Source organism: Octopus bimaculoides, chromosome 9 (assembly GCF_001194135.2).
Source record: "Octopus bimaculoides isolate UCB-OBI-ISO-001 chromosome 9, ASM119413v2, whole genome shotgun sequence".
NCBI classification, from domain to species: Eukaryota; Metazoa; Mollusca; class Cephalopoda; order Octopoda; family Octopodidae; genus Octopus; species Octopus bimaculoides.
This window is the reverse complement of record NC_068989.1, coordinates 81585165-81604303: the sequence shown is the minus strand read 5'-3', so window position 1 is coordinate 81604303 and position 19139 is coordinate 81585165. Positions and strand designations below refer to the sequence as shown.

Sequence of the window (19139 nt, the reverse complement as noted above, 5' to 3'; positions counted from 1 at the left end):
ATATATATATATATAGGCGTAGGAGTGGGTGTGTGGTAAGTAGCTTGCTTATCAACCACATGGTTCCGGGTTCAGTCCCACTGCGTGGCATCTTGGTTAAGTGTCTTCTACTATAGCCCCGGGCTGACCAAAGCCTTGTGAGTGGATTTGGTAGATGGAAACTGAAAGAAGCCTATCGTATATACGTATATGTATATATATGAGTGTGTGTTTGTTTGTGTGTCTGTAGTTGTTCCCCTCCCCAACATCACTTGACAACTGATGCTGGTGTGTTTACATCCCCGTAACTTAGCAGTTCTGCAAAACAGACTGATAGAGTAAGTACTAAACTTACAAAGAATAAGTCCTGGGGTTGATTTGCTCGACTAAAGGCGGTGCTCCAGCATGGCCGCAGTCAAATGACTGAAACAAGTAAAAGAGTAAAAGAGTAAAGAGTATATTCAATAAGATAAGATTGATAAAGTATCAAACTGAAATATGTACTGGAGTTGATGTGATTGACTTACTGCCTTTGAATGCAGTGCTCCAGCTTTGTTGTAGTCCAAAGAAATTAGTATTATCTTTTGTATCAAGGTTTTTCATATTTTCGTATAAGTTTGTTTGGAATGGTAAATTCATCATCATGCCATTGATGTTTTTATACCTTCACATTCTCGTTTCCAACATGAGGTAATGTTGGTATGTGTTGCTATATAGTAGTAGGGTTTATGTGATTAGAGTAGATGTTACCATCAAAATTTGAATTTTGATTGTTTGATTTATCTCATCAGCCCAGTGTCGTTATCGTCATCGTCCTCCTCCTCATCATCATCATTTACCATCTGCTTTTGATGCTGGATTGGGTTAGACAGTTTGATAGGAGCTGGTGAGCCAGAAGACCGCTCCCAGCTCTATTGTCTGTTTTGGCTGGGATTCCACAACAGCATGCTTTTACAGGGTGCACTGGTTGTTTTTATGTGTCATCAGCAGGGTCTCCAAGTAACTTGCCAGACAAGACTCCTTGACAAAGTGGAGGTGCAGTATTAAGGCAGGCAGCTTTGTGCGAAGTATATGTGGATCATTTTAGTATCCTCCCTTCCTCAGCAGTGACCATTTTAACAACCTTCCCTCTGGTTTGGAAATTAAACATTGCTCCCTCAAAAAAATTTCAAAAATTAATTTAAATTTGGCTCAAAGTTAAGTTTATGATTAGGATTGGGGTTGGAGTTAAAGAAAAGGTTAGGGTTAGGGTTACTGTTAGAAATAGGGTTGGAATAAGGATTATAATTAGAGTTCGAGTTAGGGTCAGTGTTAGCACTGAGGTTAGAGTTGGGATTGTGGTTAAGGTTAGGGTTAGGGTTAGAATCGAGGGTTATGGGATCAGTAACTTCTAATCAGATTGCAGCATCATTGCTTGTGCTGACAGGGGTCTTTCTGTCACCCACTCACTCAACTCTGGTTTCTGGCTTCTTTTCCGCCAGTCTCTCCCTTCTATACATCAATGACTTATCTCTACGTCCAACAATGTCCACTCTTACTCAAGTGATGACACAGCTTAACTTTCTTCGACCATGCATCATTCACACGAATCTTAGGCACCGTATGCTAAGCCTGTATTGCAGTGAGTCCAAACCAATTTTGTCTTTTACTGCACCCACCCAAATAAAAAAAAAAAAAAAAAAAAAAAAAAAGAACTCAAGCAGCACTCAGGACCCCAACAGATACTTCAAATACTGAGCTGCACAATCACAAAGGATCCCTCTTGGCAAAAAAATGCATCCTTAACATAACTAGAACTATATCCCAAAGAGAAGCCTTTCCTCTTCAAGGTCAGAAAATATTTCGGTTCCCAACAGTCGCTGACACTTTACAAAGCCCAAGTGAAGCCCACAATCAGTGCCACTTTAAGGCATAGTCACGTAAGACAGTTGCCTGGTCAGTCTCATGAGTCTAGAGGTCCAAGTCTGATCCATGTATGCTGTGGCTTGCTGTCAATACATAAATACTACAGAGTCCAGTGCACTGATTTACTAAGAGGCTTATAATGCTGCTAAGATGGCCTTGTTCACAATAGAGTACTGCTCTCATATTTGGAATGGTACTGCTGTTATGCAAAAAGATATCCTGGACCACTTGACTGATTGGCATTCAATCTATAATGGACTTGTTCTGGCCTCATGCTCACAGATATACTATCCCCTCTCTGTCTTTTCTATTGCCACTTTAATGGCCAATGCTCCTCAGAGCTGGCTGGTCTCATACCTCCACTTCTTTGACATCTAAGATCCTTTTGTCTCGCCATCTCTTATTGCATCCAGTTCCTCTTAACTCTGCACTAGTCTTTATGTCTGGTCCCTTAAAATATTGTCCTTTTGGAACCCTCTCCTTGGTCATGTCTTTCCTGTAACAATTAAAATGGAACACTTATGGCATGATGCTAAATGTTTTTGAGGACAGGCATAAGTCTGAAGAGACTCAATAAGTAAGATAAAAAGAAATATTAAAAAATTAGATTTAATGCATCTAAATTTTTATACAGATAAAAATCTCGTACTTTGCTTCGCATTTCACCCAAATGTCGCCATTTTAACATTAGAGCCACCAAGTCTTGATGATTTGACTGTATTCGCAGGTTCTCTATGGAGGAGACGGATAAAGTGATTCTGTATTACCAAATACATACATGTGAATATGCGTGTGTGTGTGTGTACGGCTCACTGTGTATGCGCGTATCGTTCGCACACCATCAAATAGAGAGACGGAAGGAAAGTAAAAGAAAGATTTAAATTGAAGCATTCTTTTGAATTGATATAAATAAATATGAGAGAATGTGAATGAGATGAACATGTAATAAAAATAAGAGATAAAGATATAAGGAGAAAGAGGTAAGTGGTACTCAATGAAATGTGAGGCTAGAAAGGGAGTGGGAAATTAGTAGAGAGAGAGAGAGACAAAGGCGCTTTGTGAGAAGTAAAGAAAGAACTGTCGTCGTAGTAGTAGTAATAGTAAAGAGTGAGTGAGTGAATGAGAGAAAGAAGAATTTAGTGAGAATCATGCAGTCGCCGGTGAGTAGTAGAAAGAGTATAAAACAGAAAGAAAGAGAGAGGCGCAAAAGAGAGCTTTAGAGTACATGTGCTATGTGACGTCATAGCGAGTCCTGTAGATGTTGTTATGTCTCTCAAATGTATCGATGTTAAAACATTGTGATCTGGTGGACGACTGTTCCCTCATAGTATACCTCTCTGGATTCCACATTAAACTCTTATCTCAGCAGACAATGGAATGTTTCATTTACATTTGATATTGCCAACAAGAAACTTGACTTCTTTACCCAGAAAACCAGCTGAAGTTTGTTGACGGTGCATGTAACTTACTTCACACACACACACACACAACGATATCCATTGATTGTACAGCTGTTTGAATTATTGCTTTCTATTTTACAATCGAATACACATTGAATTTTTCATTACATATGTGTTAAGGAAGCACTGAACCAGAATGTGAAACGTTTTACAATGAACGTAGTTGACAGTGAATTGTCAGTAATTCGTGCACATAACCTCTACAGAACGAGGATTCTATTCAGAAAGCTGCTTGGATAAATTCTTCTACTATTCTATTATTCTGTCTAAAAACCAGTAATTTCTGGTCGTAGTGGAACAACTTGATTTACTGAACAGCCACCATGACTTCCACTTCAAATAATACCCGAGCCATGAGTAGTAACGGGTACAAAACATTCGTTAATGAACCGTATGCATCAGATGATGCTTCAAAGGAATTAGATAATATTCAAACTACTTCCAGCAGTCCTGACCCGTCCAACTTTAATACTGGGTATGAGGAATTAATGAAAGGCAGTAAACAGTGCCCTACATGTCGAGGGCTTGGACGAATACCCCAACGTAAGTCTTTATTCTTAATTTCACAACTCTACATGACTAGTTATTATCTTCTAGTCAAATATCTTCCAGTTACAACAGCTCTTTCTTATTCTAATAAATGTAACAACGATATAGATGAGCTTTTTTTTTTATATTACCCAATGTCGTAATTAATGTGTCTGGTATTATTGAATGAGCTCGTTTAGTACACTAATGTGATATTTATTAATAGTTTTCCTTACGCTAGTATATCTCTGTACATGTACTGGTTGTTTTCGTATATAAATATATAGTATCTCAACATGTCCTGGCTAGTACTGTAACACTATATATATATAAATGCATTAGGTCAAGATTTCATATAATTGCTCTACTTAGAGTGTGCTTCTGCGGATTTATGTATTTCTACAAACGATCCGCACACACACATATCTATATATATATATATATATATATATATATATATATATATAAAATGAAATAAAGACCCCCCCCCCTCGATCATAAATGATTGCGGGATTGCACTTAGAAAGGTCCCCCTCCGAGCAAGGTCGTTTATGGAAGACCAGGAGTCGCTCATGCATACCAGCTGCCCATCTCCATGCCACCGATGTTATCCAAGGGAAAGGCCGATACAGTTTGGTACCAGTGACGTCGCAACTTATTTCTACGGTTGAGTGAACTGGAGCAAGGTGAAATACAGTGCCTCCCTCAAGAACACAACATAACACACAGTCCGGCCCCGAAATCGAACTCACTATCTCATGATTGTGAACCCGACGTTCTAACAACAGAGGCATGCGCCTTCACACACACACACTGTATATATATAATACACACACGCGCACACACAAGTGAGTAGACAAACGAAAGATGGGCACTCAACACATTGGGAGTTGTATAGATCAAAACAGTTTGATTCACACTCGGAGTTGTATAGATCAAAACAGTTTGATTCACACTCGGAGTTGTATAGATCAAAACAGTTTGATTCACACTCGGAGTACCAAGGAGTCTGAATCAAACTGTTTTGATTATATATGTATGTTACATGTACCAACTGGCTCTGTGCACTGATATAGTATCTCTATATGTTCTGGCTGTCTTTGTATAACTGGTATATCTCAGCAGATGTACCAGCTAGCTTACTACTTTCGTATATTCGCCACATATACCAAGATGAGTTTAAACACAAGTATAATCATTGAACATATATCAACTGACATAGTTTAGTTTAGCACTTATACATGTTCTGACTGACCTTAAAAAACTTTTAATGCTTTCTTTTATGGTTATTTTTACTGTGTAGCTTCTACAAGTTAATATTTACTAACTTTAACACTTTTAATTCTTATAAAATATAATGTATTTTTCACACTAGTTACATCTAATTGACAGTTGCTAGATCGTTTTCGTTCCATGTCTGTAATTAAAGCCCTACATATACATTTTTGGACTTTTTTCTAATTGTTTTTCTCCGTGAATGGACAAAAATTATAAATTATATTAAGATTTGCATATTATAGGTACTTGGTTTCCACTGTCTACTTCTGTCATCTAATAATTATAATATTGTATATTAAACTTTGTCTTCTGCCCTCGTCCTGTTGGTGGTGAAGGGTGAAAGACTTTATTTGTGAATAAATTCTTAGTTCTGATTTCCTGAGGTGAATGACTTGAATTCTAGACAGTTATGTGTCACGAAAACTGCGAGTAGAGTGTAAGACAAAACGAGTTAGCTCCACGCACTATGGTGACTTTTCACATTGTACTCGGTGAATAATATAAATACTTGAGGCTACGTAAATAGATATTCTGTTTATGTAAACGTAAGTTCAAAGTTCTAGAAATGAATGGGTTAGCCTTATAAATGGTTTTGCCGACAGCGTCGGACAAAATACTTGTGTTTACCTACGGTACTTTTCGTTCTAGTTTTTAATAGTGCTAAAGAGCAGCTTTGTCTTTCGCTTTTCCGAGGTCGATAAAATCTATCAATCAAGTACTGGGAGAAAATGTAATAATTGTATATCTGAATGAAATTATGACAGATGTGTATTTGTGTGTCTTAATCTGTTTACTTCCACCTCATACATCAAGAAAATGATTATGACATGATTATTGACAATTATTGGGTTGGCAAAAAAGTAATTTCGTTTTTCGCAAATGGAATTAAGACTTTTTTAATGACTTGTCAGTGTTATGAAGTTTCCCCTTTGACATTTGATAACCGTTATTTATAGCTTACTTTAGAAGCAAATTGTGCGTAATTTTGTTAACAGCTGTTAGTTCAGTGCCAATTTTAACATGGAGTGCAAAAACGAACTTTTTCGCCATATTTTGCTTTATTCTCGTAGAGACAAGAAAGCTGCTGGGACTCACAAAGTTTATGGTGTTGATTGTTTAATAGAACGCACATGTCAGAAATGGTTTAAAATTTCCGTTCTGGAGATTTTTCACTCAAAGATGACCAACGTTCTGGTCAACCTACTGAATTTGATGACCGAATCAAAGCCATAATTGATTCTGATTGTCATATAAACTATGCGAGAGATTGCGGAAAGGTTAAATGTATCACACACAATAATAGAAAATCACTTAAAATGTCTTGATTCGTTAAGAAGCTCGATATTTGGGTTCCACATAAATTGAAAGAGATGCACTTAACATAACGAATCAATATTTGCCATATACATCTCACACGTGATGGAATTGACTTTTTTTTTAAAACGAATCATCACTGATGATGGAACATGGATTGTCCACAAGAACATCACTCGAAAACGATCATAATTCAAACGTGATGAGCCAGCACAAATCGGATTAAAAGCTGAATTGCATCAAAAAAAGGTCTTGCTGTCAATTTGGTGGTATTTGTTTGAACTGCTTCCAAGGAACCAAACGATCAATTCACATGTTTACTGTCAACAACTAATGAAACTGGAGGAAGCAATCAAAGAAAAATGGCCAGAATTGGCAAATCGTAAAGGAATCGTGTTCCACTATGACAACGCTAGACCAAACACATCTTTGCTAACTTGTGAAAAGTTATTGGAGCTTGTTTGGGAAGTGATGTCACATCCACCATATATCCTTGACCTTGCACCATCAGATTGCCATTTATTTTGAAGTTTGCAAAATTCTTTGAATGGTAAAACTTTCAATAATGATGATAACTTGAAATCACATTTACTTCAGTTTTTTGGCTGATATGGACCAGAAGTTCCATGAGCACAGAATCATGAAGTTGCCAGAAAGATGACAAAAGATCATTGAACAAAATGGAAAATATATAATTGATAAAAGTTTATTCTTTGTATGAAAAAAAATGACTTATTTCACTCTAAAAAACCTAAATTACTTTCTTGCCAACCCAATATATACTTAAAATATGTCATTGACATTCACAAACCAGTGTACATGTGACCACTAAAACCATTGAATCGATGAGGAGGCCTCTACAAGATCATTCCCACTATCAGAACTTCTTCATACCCCAAACTGTAAGACATTAGATATTGTAATTCAAGGTACATTGTCTGAAAAGAATGGTGGAGTGGTCTAGGATGGAAAGCCTTTGATCATCAGTCTACTCGGTGTTGAGTCAGAGCTAAACAAAATGTGTGTATCCACAAATACACACTCAAAACACCAAGGACCTGAAGGACTTAATGCACACACCAACATCTGCAATTACTCCTACCAGCATTGTCAAATTTCCAAAATCTTAAAGTGGGACAAAATCATAGCCATTCAAAAAAAATTCAAAGCTAATTCTTGACACAGTATAAGTGACCCACACAATCTCCTTCAAAATGCAACACTGTTGTAGACCATTGCATTCAATTACCACACTATTCATGGCTCTAACATAAAGGATACACAATTTTAAATGCAATGTCAATGCTTTTGACTCTATTTCCCACTATCCAACTTTTAACATTCAGATTTCTGTCGAGCATAATGGTCTTTCATTCGTATTGTTTTAAATTAATCATGCATTGTCTCAGAGCTTTGAGATTTCAATGATGTGATTATTTGTTTTAGAATGATATTGTAGTGTAGATGTGAGAAGCCAGATCTAGCTGGTTTGAACATAAAACAATATTTGGCTGGGATATGTCCAGTTTAAATCAGGGCTGTGGAGTTGAAACAAAAATCTTCAACTCCTCTACTATTGGCACCACTGATTCCTCTTTATGTAATTAAGTGGTTGTGGTCTACATATCTCATAAAGCATGTGCATAAACGTGTACTCTGAGTAGGCCTATATGTTATAACCGGTTTATATTAAAGAATAAAGTGTGAGTTGGAGTCGGTATAGTTTTACCGACTCCTATCCAGCTACCCCTTAATTATTTCCAACTCTGAATCCACAGCCCTGGTTTAAATACTAAAGGGTTAAACAACCCACTGGCAAACTACTTGTCAGATTACTTATTAATGTACAAAATCATTTCCCAAACTTGCTATTTCCTGAATGGAGCACTATGGGGGTTCATCCTTTTAACCACACTTTTCAATTTGTACCTACATGTTATTTTCACCTCTCCCTAGAATATCCACAGAGTCACTTATGCAAATATCACCCTCAAACCATTTTCAAGAGCTGTACTGATGCTCTTACTTTCACCTAGACACCTGCTCCAAAATGTTTACTGTAACATTTACCAAACCCACTGTCTCCCTTCTTACTAGCAATGCCATAAAACATTGAATACAAGACTTTCAACAACATAAACATACAACACACGCACACGCACACACACACACACACACACACACACTAGGAGTTACATGCAATACCTCTAGAACATTCACAGCACAAACTGAAGGCAATTTGGCAAATATAGTGATGGTTATATGTAGCTGGCAGAGTAGAACTAAAACCTGTCCAAAGTTACCTTCTATTTACTGGAAAATAAAAATGTCACTGAATAATTCTCAATAGATTTGCTCTTAGCTTTTAAAGGCTTAATATATATTAACAACAGTAAATTTTATTAAGCTCAAAATATTCAATTATTTACTAGCAAAGTAAGGTGGGATTGTTGTTTGCTCAGTTCATCCTTCCTCTTTAGCAAATTATGTAACATTGTCTTATTAAATATTTTGAGGTTATAAAATTTACTAGTGTTAATATATTAAGCCTTTAAAAGCTAAGAGTAAATCTGGTGAGAATTAGTTAATGACATTAGTTAGATCACCTTGGTAACAAACTACCAACTACATCTAGGAGACTAAACAGTCCTTGGACTACATTTCATGAGTGCGCCTGTTAAATATTCATACATTTAACGCATGTGATAACCTGGTTCTGATTTAGCCTGCCATCTCACTACATTGTGTGAGTAAGTTATTGCTTACATTGAGTACATATGGAGTACCTTTTACTATTTATTTAACAAGACCACATCCCACATTGATCTGAGAGTTTATGGCAGGAAAAGTTATTCAACTGTAAAAGCTTTTTGCAACATGTGAATAGCCTAATTTTCAATACTACTACAGTCATAGTGGTATGCTAAAGTGACTCTAAAACAGCTAAAGCATTAAAAGAGTCAGAGAGTTTGATAACTTTGCTGTTCCATTTGTCTTAGCAATTCCACATAGGGACATAGTAAACATAGAAAATATCCTGTTGAACTAAATAGTTTAGTGTTTACTCTGTCATCATTGGTGACATTTCTAAATTGTTTTGTAAAAGAGAGATTTGTTCAGCATTCCACTTATATCTTAAAATAGCATATTTTCTTTCATCCAGAATCAATTTGTATAACTAAAACGAGTCATTTTAATCACTTGATATTCATCCAAACTGAATTATGTCTGCAATCTAAATCCATCAGAATCATCTTATTTTGAAAAGTGAACAGAATTCTAAAATTTATACAAAAGTAGTTAGCTTTGTTTTTCATTTTGTCCAAGATGCTCTCATTACATTAGTCTAGCTTACTGCAAACTTAATGTCACTTCAACTTAAAGATTAATAATTTAATATAGGGACTAGCACTGCTTAGGAAAATTCCATGGTTATTTTTTTGTAATTTGTTTGAAGCATTGGTTTTTCATGGAGCAAATGTCCACATAGGTAGTACTGAATGTGCAGTCTTAGAAGGCATCATCTCCGAAAGCTATAGTCCTTTTTATATATTTGTCCCCTCTTCTACATTGAGATTTATTTTCTATTGTTTTTCACTTCACATCAAGAAGTAAACAATCTTAATAATGGAACATAATTAAAAACCTAATTTATCTATATTATTCTGTTATTGTACAACTACATTTGTGAAGATTTAACAAATCTTACTGTGCTGTATTATACTCTCATATCAGAAAAGTTCATATGGCTGGATTTGAACCCACAGTCTCAGTGGACTAAATAAAGTAGCTACCATATTGAGTTCTGGATTCTATAAACAAACATATCAATGACATAAACGCAGGCATGGTTGTATGGTTAAACAGTTTGCTTTGTAAGTATGTGGTTTGGGGTTCAGTCCCACTGTGTAGAAGCTTGGACAAAAGCCTTCTACAATAATCTCAATTAATGCCTTGAGTGAAATTTTAGTTGATAGAAACGGCATGGAAGCCTAATGTGTGTGTGTAATCTGTGTTTTTCATTTATGTTAGTTAAATTTGGTGATGTGATGCAACACAGCAGTTTCACAAATACACATTGATGAAATAAGTATCATTGTCATTGTCACCATGATTTAATGTCTGTGGACAGTGCTGGCATGGGCTGGACAGTTTGACATGATGTGATGTGTTCAAGGACTGCATATTGCTCCAATGTCTGTTTTGACATGGTGTCTATGGTTGGATATCCTTCTTAATGCCAACCACTTTACAGCAGTATTGGGTGCTTTTTTTCCCTGCCACCTGCACTATTGAGGTTGCCATGCAGCTTGCAGAAATTACTTAGAAGATCAACAAAAAGAGACTGATACCAGACTTGAAAATAAGTACTGGGGTCAATTTGAGACTAAATCCTTTGAGATGATGCTCCAGCATGGCAACAGTTGAAAGACTGAAACTAGTAACAGGCAAAAAATGGTTAAGTTATATTTGGATATATTTAGATATGTGCATTTGGTAGAATCTTTTAATGGCCTATCCTTTATGAATGACTGGCTGATAACCAGCTGGTAATTAACAATTCTAGAGTTCTTTGGATGGCATATCTTATGAACCAGGATAAATGTTAACTGGGTAACTATAGGAGTGTTGTGACACTTAAGACATTTGAAATCTTACGTAGGTTGATATAGTTATTGACATAACTTTTTATCTATCACTAAAAGTTATCAATAGATGGTCTGTAAATATGAAATAGGCAACTACTAGTGATTGTAGGTGGGGGTTTAAATGTTGAAATTAAAACATAAGATTAACTTTTTTTTTCTACTTTAGGCACAAGGCCCAAAATTTTGGGAGAGGGGGCCAGTCGATGAGATCAATCTCAGTATGCAACTGGTACTTAATTTATCGAACCTGAAAAGATGAAAAGCAAAGTCAACCTTGGTGGAATTTGAACTCAGAACATAAAGACAGACGAAATACCACTAAGCATTTCGCCTGGTGTTCTAATGTTTCTGCCAGCTCACCACCTTAACACCAGTCTAAATAAGATGATTTCTTTCAAATTTCTTTCTTTCTGACTGTTACCCATTAGTTGGTAGTAGTTGGAAATACAGAAATTATTGTCTTTACCAGTAGTTTCTGTAGGAGTCCAAGTTTTTGCTCTCATTTATTTATTTTGTATCTCAATTTGTGTACAATAATGTCATGGATTCCAGGCTTTTAATAGTTTAGTCTCTGATTCATCCCATGGTGACAGTTACAAGGAAGTTCATATTGAACAAGTATCTCAAATAACTTTGTGACTCTGTAGTTAGAATTAGTGTTTTTATTTGCATAAAAACAATGAACACTTAGATTGAATAAAGTTCTTGATATGTAGACAGTCTAATATTGTAATTCTATTGACAGTGACTTGAAGTTTTACTAGGTCATGTCTTATTCAGAATGTTTGAATTAGCTGTTCCATGTTAAAATTTTTGAAGTCACTATCAAAATTGTGTGTAAAAAAAAAAAAAAGATGGGCTTCAGCACAATTTCTATCTCTGAAATTCTACCCATAAGATATTAGTTAATCCAAGGCTATGATAGAAGACACTTCTCCAAGGTATTGTATTGTGAAGATTGAACTCAGAACCATGAGGCTGGAAAGAGAACTTAACAACATAGTTGTGCCTGCACCATTTGACCCTTTTCTCTTTCATGTACCACCAATAATTATTACTAACTGTCTTGTGTTGACAAGTTATATGAAAAAGTCACCTAAAAGTGGAGTATCTAAATCATTTTTGAGTTATTAATCTACTGGTATTTGTTTTTTTTTTCTCTGACTTAATGTTTTTATTGACAAGAGGTGACCATAAGAGAAGCCTCGTTCTCTGTCTATAATTATATATTTTAATATATAATTACAGCTGTCATCTTGTCTTTTACTAATTTCTTTTTTAACCCCTTTTTTTTAAATTGGAGATTATTATTTTTTTTTATTAATGAATAATTTCATTGCTAAAATATTTTAAATAATGTTTAACTATTAGTATGGGTTAGACAAGTGTATTTAGTCGGCTCTTTTTAATTTGTTGTCATTTAGTAATGTCCTCTCAGTTGTTTTCTTGTTAGATCAGGTTTAACATCAGATTTTCCCTGTCCTTTATCTCAACACTCAATTATCCACCAGCAACTCACAATATTTAATCACCTGTTTTTTTACCCAATTCTCTTGTTATATGTCTGTAATTTATTTTACCTCCTCATCACCATCAATTTTATATAATTCTTTTTTTATATTGGATAGGTTTTTTTTTTTAATAATACTCCTCATCTCAATCATTGTCAAATCCACACACATCATTTCCACTAAAAATCTGAAATCTTCATTATCCTTGCTTTATTTACCATGAATTTGTCCATATTTGTATATCCCCACCCTCAACTCATCATTGTCTTTGTTATTTATTTTCTTAATTTTTCTCTTCAACCTTTTTCTCCACTCAAACTTTCACAGACATCAATACTTGATGCCTTTTATTCCCTGTTCTCCTTAGTTTATCCAAATATACTCTACCTGCAAATCACACATTCTTTTACTGCTTATTGTACCTTTCCACTGATATCCTTGTATATAATCCTGTCGCAAGATTTACATAACCTCTTATCACTAGCTTTCTTGTAGCTTTCACTAGCTTTCTCCTTATTTAACTAAACTTAAAGTTAACTAAACTCTTTATATAGATTCTTCAGCCTTGTACAACTTCTGCAGTACATGTATCAATATGTTTGTACAGGAAAGATTCTCTAGAGTTTTCAGTATTCCAGACAGCAACCTGTGTCAGTATGTCTAGACTCACTGAACTGTAAATTCTATAGATCATTGGTCCCGATACCTTTCTGTAATCCTTTGTAACACCCCCTCTTTTTTTTTTTTTTTTTTTTTTTTTTTTTTTTTTTTTTAAATATTGAAAGCAATTTTTCTAAAATATCTCTATCCACATCATCTAAACACTACTAATATTGGGTGCCAACCTTTTAAATAACAAAATACTGAATACATACACAAATATATTTTAACCTCAATATGTGTGTGATAAGCAGTTAATAAACGCAATTAAATATAATTTAGGAACAAAACTAAAATATATTTAACTTTACGATGAAAGTAAACAAACAAAGTTTGTTCTCTTTTTTTTTTTCTTTTTTTTTTTAGAAGCGTTCATGGCTGGCTGGCAACGTATTTTTCTGCATTATATGGATAATTTATACTGATCACGCTATTTATAGCATTATCACGCTATTTATAGCATTATCACGCGTTTGAGAAATAAATTTATTTCTGTATCTTAAAATATATTTGTTTTTTGTTCAGTTTTTATTTTTCATCATTTATCTAGATTTAAATAAGTCCCAAACTGGTTAATAAATTGCTAAAACTGGCAATTGGTTATCCATAGCTTGTAAACTAAACTAAATAATCAGTAGCCCCAAAGTGAGTTGAGTAATGGGTCTAATGTTGTTTAACAGCACCAGCTGGACCTTGGGTGCTTTTAAGAGTACACTTTTTTTGTGAGCATTCAGGTTCTCTGTGTGAAAATAACTGCTTCCCACCAATCTAAGAGGCCCTGAAAAATGTTGCTGTCCTTCCTCTCTGATTAAGTAACCAAACACAAAAAATTGTTTTTAAATTTCAGATCTAAAATGTTTTTGAAACATTACTAAATGAATCTATTCCAATGGAGCACACTTGACATTTGATACTTTGTGGTGGAAATATTCTTCAGTTTGTGTTTGCAGTCAGTGTAGTGTTGTGGCTCTTATGTCTACAGTTTATTATATAACATACTTGGGGGACGTTTTGCATTTTGTCAGATATTGCAGAAAGAAAAGATTTTGTCTTTATGACTCTTTCAGAGTTGTACTGCTATCCATCAGTTGGAAATAGCTGATGGTTGACCCACTTAGTCTCAACTTTTCAGCACTTCTAACTGTAGTACACAATACAGTGTCTTTGTTTTTCCTTTTGTGTAACTTAGAGGAAGAGGGGCAGAGCCTATGACCATCTTTGCAGGGTTTCCAAGACAGAGAAAAGGGGACACTCTCACTTCTTGGTTTTCTGCAGTATATCAAGGTATTGAGTTATCTTCAGATCAGTGACCGGGTCCAAATGGCAGCAACAAAGGCCATTTTGTTGTAAATGCCCAAAGATGGCCATAAGCTTATGGTAGCCGTAATCTCTACTTGATTTTGCTTTCAGAAATTTTGCTACTTCCATTTGGATTCTGTCTGTTTTATTCTTGAGTGTAGCAACTATAGGAGTTTTTGTTTAGCCTTTAGTTCAGACCTATAAACCTCTGATAAAAGGTATTCCAGCTGTAACCATCCCATCTTTTTGGTGATTTGAAGAGTTGGTTGCTATTTGTAACTGGTCAAGCAACCATGTAAAAGTTGCTTCAAATTGGAAACAGAAAATAGTTCACTGATGAAAACAAAAATAGATTTATGAAAAACGGCCAATAAAATGAATTTTTTTTGTTTCATTCAATTCTTTTGCTTTTTGATTTGTTAAGAAGACAGCAATTATTGTGTCACTATACCTTTTACATTGACTTTTATCATTTCCTTTTTTTATGTTTAGATGAAGCAGAACAACTTGTTGCTCTCATTCCAATTGGTGACAAACGATTAAAACCTCAACGAACGTAAGTATCTGCTGTATGGATTCTACACTTACTGCCCTGGTGAACTATGCTAGCAATTATGTTAGGAAGATGTGTGGGTCTTTACATTTTTCAGATAATGTCATGGCTTTGACTGACAGAGTTGAACAGTTTCTTTATAGTACTCGACTTGATGATAAGAGTTGGTGTGATCTTAGTTTTGTAAACCTTTAAACTGTCAAATAATTAAGTACATATACATATTATGAGAAGAAAAGTAATTAACATTTATGACAGATTTTGTCTTGGAAGACATGCAAAAGAATTCCCAAGTTTAAATTAAAAATTCGACACAGTGAGGAGTGGTTCTGATATTTGGTAAGTATAGGGATAACACTGGACATGTTCTAGTCTTAATAAGATCTTGTTAGCCGGACATAATTTGATACATACCAGATTCAGAATGATTTTGAGGGGATATTGTCTTTATGTGATAATTAGTCACTGATTTGACAACTTAAAATAGGACATTGTAGAGAACAGAATTAAATTAAACTAACATATTTAATGTAAATATTAAAAAAGAATTACCTTAGTGATTTATCCGGTTTCTTCTCAGTTCTGCTGTCAGTAGAAGATAGTAAATACTTAGGAATATACTCTCCCACTATTACAGATACTTTGTTTATAAAGGTGTAGATATTTTGACATGTTGAAACAGGAAACTACTTTGTTTTTTGTTTTTTTTTTAAAGTATTTTGAAACTGATTCAATAGTAATCTATAAAGATTGTTGAACAGGGTACATCAAATAAATGAGGACAAGAGTAAAACACAGGAACCAAACAGAAAACAAAAAAACAATCTTGGGAAAATAGTACACACATTGGACTAGATTTCTCAAAAGACAGACACTATTTAATAAAATCAACTTCTACCTTAATAATGGTTCCAGTGTAGCATCAGAAAAGTGAGTCTGCATACCAGGACCAAGTGATCCATACCTCTATGTTTAAGATGGCAGATCCTCTCCCTCCCCAACTAGCTTTTAGTACTGTAAGGCTACTGGTTGCTTCAATCACCCCCACTAGCACCCAAAATATAACACTCTATGGGGTTTCAAATCAGGCAAGCTAGAAAGCCACATGTTAGGGAATACATAATTGTGAAAATTCTTGATCAATTACACTTGAGTTAGACAGGTTATGTCATAGGGAACAGAATCCCACTAGAACATGCATGGCATCTCTTTCCTTGACCCAGAGCTTAGCTACTATGTCCAGCATCTTGATGCAGGTAACAGAATTGACACTAAGGTTCTATAAAACACCATGACATGGTGCAAGATGATCAGAAACTCATGTATTACTGTGGACACATCTGTAGGGTCGGTCCATATAGAGCCGCCTGTTACGGTTCTGTTCATCTTCTCTTCTATCGAATTACTTCACATTGGACTTATATGTGATGTCCTTATGCATCACATGTCAGATAGTGGAGTCTGTCACTTTGAGCTGCTTAGTGTTGGTCTTCATTGACCCACAAAGGGTGTTGTCAATGTCCTGGATTTAATAGATGAATTCAGCATTCTGGAAACCTCTGACAGTTGAGAATATTCCTTCCTCTTTGCCACAAATACTATAGGCTTCTAAATTTTTTCTGACCCTGAACTAGAAGGACCCAGTCATTTTCAAGAAACCAGTGATCTCCAGGTTGCTGTGCTTGGTAGCTGCAGCCAAAAGCTAAGCATGTCTTTTCATTCCCTGTGTCATATTGGAATTGACCATGTTGGTTTCAGTACATCTGGAAAAGGAAGTTAAAATTTGGCTCATGTTGTGTAACATTAGGTCATTCTGTTTACAACCTGCTAAAGTTTGTTCACAAACACTTGGTGCATCCTGTATAAAGAAGGATAACATTTAAAACTGACTTTTGAATCAGTAGTTTAGTAGTTTAACTAAGTAGGGGTTCTTTTGCTTAATCCTTTAGTATTCAGGTTATTCTATCAAACATATTACTTAGTTATTCACATTATTTTGAATTAATCATGCATTATCTCATCTCCTTAAGATTTCAATGATGTAATTGTTTAATGTAGAATAACATTGTAGGGTAAGTGTAAGAGCCTGGATCTGGTCAGTTTGAACTTAAAACAAATGGAAATTTTTGGCTGGATGTGACTGGTTTAAATGCTAACAGGTTAAAGTATTAAACGTGTTCTGTTCTGTTTCAGTATTTTGCCATTAACAGATGTTGATGATTATAGCTATAAATTAACATTACCGTTTGTTTTTCTTTTATTCCAGAGTTCAGTGGGTCATTCTTTCAATAATTATATGCTGTTTTGTGGCAGGACTTGTTTTGTTTTTCCTGTTTCCCAGAAACGTACGAGCTTTAAGTAATCAACCTGATCTTGAGCCTTCACTGCTCCAGATAAATGTCACTATGCAATATGTTTACCTCAGTTTTATGGTAAGTACAAATAGTTTTTGCTATAATTTAAATAGAATGGTCGTTGACCATGTACAACTTCGGTTTTACAAATCTGGACTCTGTTACAAGTACTTCATTGTATGAATGGGATAGGCAGTATTCAAAATATCTTTTATCAAAAAAAAAAAAGTCCCAAACAAAACACTTTTAAGATTAGAAATAATCTAAACAGTATCTGTTTTTGTTTTTCTTTATAGGTTGAGCAGATCTGCTGAACAAAACTCGATCCCTTTATTTCATATTTTTGGTTTGAATTCTGATCTGATAACCTTCTACTCATCCACTATATGAGTATCTAAACCATTTTCTAATACAAAAAAAAAAAAAAAAAAAACTTCCGTACACTTAATCATCATTAACATTAGTAAAACATCTAACTATCCCCCAATATCCTGTCATTCAAAGTACTTTAAACAATCCAAAGTGATAGTTCAGTATTTATCAAGTTTAATTATCATTTAACTGCAGAGCCTACTGGCTACATTATTTCTTTAATGAGATTTCACCAGAATCCACTTTGGTAGGACACCTCACATAATAAAACTGCAACCTTATATTGTCAAACTCATAGTAATGTCACATCTCATCTGAAACAGCTGTATACATATTGTACCTGGACAAATTAAAATTCTGGCTTCATCAGAATAGATTAATATTTCCACTATTTCACTCTACAAAATTAACCAAAGAAAACATCTATTCAATATATTAAACAGTAATGACTGTATCTTGTAGATATTGTAGACATCACAATATGTCAGTGTCATTTCTCCAACATTCAGACATTATAACCAAAACAATAACATTTAAACACTGAGCAATACTCTTTTGTGCAACATTTAGCTAATATGAACAAACTCCTGCCTGTTCTAACAAACTTTCTGCTGGAAATAACAAGACAAAAAAATGTTAAAAACATACTATGTATCAACAACTGCTACACCAACCTATTATTAATCTAATTCCTTTTATAACATGGCCAACCATTTTCAGATTCTCTTTAATTAGCAAGTGTAAGACTATTTGACTTTGTACATCTAGCAGCAGTTCAGAGGTTACACTATATATATATATATATATATATATATATATATATATAGTTTGTATTTGATTTGCAAGATTCTTGATGTGAATATGTATGTTGAACCTTGGGAGGGGCATTATTATTACCGGTGTAATGTCCTTCCCAAGGTTCAATAGTATATATATGTATATGTTTCCAAATTATGGTTGGTAGGGATATAGAATCCAAGGTGGGTGCCATAGTCGTATGTACTGGTTATTCTCCTTTATGTATATGTATGTATGTATATATATATATATATATATATATATATATGTATGTATGTATGTATGTATGTATGTGTGTGTGTGTGTGAGAAAGTTGGTATGTGAAAGCACGTGGTTGGATATATAAAAGATAAACAAGAGTGAAAAAACTACAGAAGGCTTGTGTTATATGGTTAAAGTATATATTTAAATCGTTATGTTAGAAAAATGTTATAAAATTTTGAGTATAGAAACATTGTTTTTGGAGAAATAACCGGTTT

General features: G+C 34.6%; 1 protein-coding gene across 1 annotated transcript in view; it reads left to right on the top strand.

Annotated features, from left to right (window-relative positions):
* The first annotated feature begins 3071 nt into the window (after positions 1-3071).
* Positions 3072-19139, top strand: part of LOC106879291 (transmembrane protein 106B) — a 23355-nt gene continuing 7287 nt past the window's right edge. Inside the window, exons 1-3 of the mRNA XM_014928790.2 lie at positions 3072-3887; positions 15076-15139; positions 17403-17568. Coding sequence (XP_014784276.1) covers positions 3668-3887; positions 15076-15139; positions 17403-17568 — 450 coding nt within the window. The 5' untranslated portion in view covers positions 3072-3667. The remainder of the gene's footprint in view (positions 3888-15075; positions 15140-17402; positions 17569-19139) is intronic.